Source organism: Populus alba, chromosome 1, assembly GCF_005239225.2.
Source record: "Populus alba chromosome 1, ASM523922v2, whole genome shotgun sequence".
NCBI lineage: Eukaryota > Viridiplantae > Streptophyta > Magnoliopsida > Malpighiales > Salicaceae > Populus > Populus alba.
This window is the reverse complement of record NC_133284.1, coordinates 10,612,006-10,615,035: the sequence shown is the minus strand read 5'-3', so window position 1 is coordinate 10,615,035 and position 3,030 is coordinate 10,612,006. Positions and strand designations below refer to the sequence as shown.

Here is a 3,030-nt window from a genome sequence, read left to right as displayed (position 1 = left end):
GTTGATGAAATGGTTACAATAGTAGCGGCACCATCCTATCCTAACTTATTCTAAGCACCTAAAATTTCCTCCCAATCCTCGTTCCAAACAGCACTTCATCTTCTTCCTGAAAATGGCATCCTCTCTTAATGCGAACCTCAATCAGCCTTCTCTCAGGTTCCCTCTTTCTCTGCCTACATAAATATGCAAAGTATGCAACTTCTTTTATCCAATTTAATGTTAATTTAGCTTTTGGATTTTTCAGTTGCGGAGCCAAACTTTATTCAGGATTGAAGCTTCAATTTCCAAGTTTGCTCCTTTCCTTCACTTTCTGCTCTTAATCTCAAAACCCATTTTCCCTTGCCCTTTGTTTTCTGATTCTGTTTTTTTTTTTTTTTTTTCCCCTTTTGTCTTAGGTCTGTATGCAACTGGGAGACCTAATTTAACTGCAGAGTTTTATGGAAAGGTTAATAAGAGCCTTCAATGCGGGTAACTAATTTTCAGTTTATTTTTTCAATGGCACGATTAGGGGATAAAAAATATTAGCCTGTGGTAAACTTTGATACTCTGTATGTGTTTGTGTTAGCGGGTATGGAATTGGAGATAAATAACACTGATTTGGAGATTCAGTAAAAGATAAAGGAGTAAATTTGACAAACACTTTATTTTTTGTGTATTGTTGGGGTTAGCTTGGATTATGAGCTAGGCCAACATAAAAACTTTTTTAGCTGTTGAATTTCAACTTGATTTCTTATTCATGGGAAAAAGTGATTTTATGGTCGAGACATTGTGTGAAAGCATTCATCATATCATGTTTCTTGGCATCTTTACAAGCGTTCTTCAACTATAGAGAGATTGTTTTTAGCTGAAGTTTGAGTTAATTTGTTATATTTTGTTGGTATATAAATAAAGATTAAATGTTTGTTTGTCCTTTTAAATGTTCATAACGTGCAGTTGATCCCTGCTTGATATTCATCTCCGTGCAACATTTTGTTTTGGTATACATGTTTTATGGATGGTACATTTCTCTGTTGACAGGATTCGTAATCATAAACCAACACGGGCAGCAGTTAAAATGATGCCTATAGGGACTCCCAGGGTGCCCTATAGAACTCCTGGGGAGGGAACCTGGCAATGGGTTGATATATGGAATGCCCTAGTAAGTGGAGCACTATAGGGACCTTGTAGCTTTTATTTATTTAGTTTATACAGTTTTAAAACTAACCAAATTCATTGGTTTCAGTATCGAGAGCGTATTCTCTTCATTGGACAAAATATAGATGAAGAGTTTAGCAACCAAATATTGGCCACAATGTTATACCTTGACACAATTGATGATTCCAAAAGGATGTATTTATATATCAATGGTCCTGGTGGAGATGTAAGTCCTTTGCTTAGCAATTCCTCCTTGAAAAAATATGAAGTATCTGCTCTTTTGTATTCTTATTGCCTCTATTATTGTGCTCTTTTTCTGAAAAGCTTCTTATTTGCAGCTTACTCCAAGCTTGGCCATATATGACACTATGCAGAGCTTGAAGAGTCCTGTTGGTACCCACTGTGTGGGATTTGCCTATAACCTAGCAGGCTTTCTTCTTACAGCTGGGGAAAAGGTAATATTTTCACTATTGGAATCTGTATTGATGAAAGTTTTCCTACCAGTACCTAGGGATGTTTTGTTATTGATTTTGGGGGAACATCTCGTAAAGGCATCTCAAAAAAAAAAAAAAATTGAAGGCATCATAGGGATTTGGGAAATTTTTTGTGCTTTAGTGTTTTGAGGGGTGTTAGAGACCAAGACCACCCCTAAATTCACCCCCGCAACTACCCATCTGGTCATTGTGAAGTCAAGACAGCTCAAATGTGGTATAGTTTGGGGGAGTGACTCCTAAACTTATGAATTTGCGAGGTTCGACAGAATAGCAGCAAATATCTTTCCTGGCCACACTAAATTTTAGCTTTATCATATGTTCGTATAATTTTGTCTATGAAAAGGCCTGATCGAATTTGTGTAGGGTTTATCCACTCAGGGATATTAAGCTATACCCCTTCAATTATACTCTTTACAATTCAGCAGCTTCATGTCACTCTTATGGTGTACTTTGTATGATTCTTTTTCTGTATCAAAGGGAAATCGCTCTGCAATGCCTCTTTCAAGAATTGCTCTACAATCACCAGCTGGGGCTGCTCGGGGTCAGGTATGAATGTCATCTCTCATTACAAGTTGTTCTAGATATTATCCATATGTAATTTATTGTACATGTTTGGGGTGATATGAAACATGTGACATTTTTCTCACAGGCTGATGACATTTTTAATGAAGCAAATGAGCTTCTTAGAATCAGGGACTATCTTTACAATGAGTTATCTAAGAAAACAGGACAGCCTTTTGAAAAGGTTAGTTTTTTATTTCCTAGTATTTTATTGGTTGATTCATTCTGTGAACTTGATTTATTGTTAGATATGCTATTGGCCACAACCTAGATTGAAATACTACCTGAACAAAGATGTGCATATAAATTTCCCCTTTAAAAGTTTATTGTGATACTTTTTGCACTAAATAACGTGGCACATCTTAATCTTCTCATCTTACAGTCTATTTTCCCATCATTTCCTTAAACTTGCATTTTTGGGATGCTTGTTACTCCGTCATATGGTCTAATTCGCTTAAAAACATGTTTTACTACTGAATGCAGATTAGCAAAGACTTGAGCAGAATGAAGCGCTTTGAAGCCCAAGATGCCCTTGAGTATGGTCTCATAGATCGCATAATCAGGCCACCCCGAATAGATGCTGATGTAGGTCCCAGTGATGCATCAGCAGGTCTTGGTTAGTGTATATGATGGTTGTTATTAGCCGATGGGCATTATAAACTACCCCAATTTTCTGTCTGCTTGTACAACTAGCTATTTAATTCAGAATTGTTTGAATTTACTAGCACCGTAGTCACAGCTTTTTGAAGGCATAAAAATGTCCAAATTGGTTATGCAATTAAAATGTTTGCAATTGCACCCTCATGCTATGAAGGAAGAGGTCTGATGGGTTTGATTTCTA

The 3,030-nt window shown here is 36.6% G+C and overlaps 1 protein-coding gene across 1 annotated transcript; it reads left to right on the top strand.

The window, feature by feature from the left end:
* Positions 1 to 3,030, top strand: LOC118036056 (ATP-dependent Clp protease proteolytic subunit-related protein 2, chloroplastic). The gene is made up of 9 exons (XM_035041749.2): positions 1 to 156; positions 245 to 288; positions 396 to 468; positions 1,018 to 1,138; positions 1,223 to 1,360; positions 1,473 to 1,589; positions 2,106 to 2,174; positions 2,278 to 2,373; positions 2,673 to 3,030. The coding sequence occupies exons 1-9, from the start codon at positions 113 to 115 to the stop codon at positions 2,808 to 2,810; spliced, it is 840 nt and encodes a 279-aa protein (XP_034897640.1). The 5' UTR covers positions 1 to 112; the 3' UTR covers positions 2,811 to 3,030.

Bases quoted from the DNA above. Each gene is read 5' to 3' on its own strand.
- LOC118036056 (XM_035041749.2), top strand. From the start codon at position 113: ATGGCATCCTCTCTTAATGCGAACCTCAATCAGCCTTCTCTCAG. The intron at 1,590-2,105 runs GTAATATTTTCA...TCTGTATCAAAG, and splicing joins TTCTTACAGCTGGGGAAAAG to GGAAATCGCTCTGCAATGCC. The intron at 2,175-2,277 runs GTATGAATGTCA...TTTTTCTCACAG, and splicing joins CTGGGGCTGCTCGGGGTCAG to GCTGATGACATTTTTAATGA.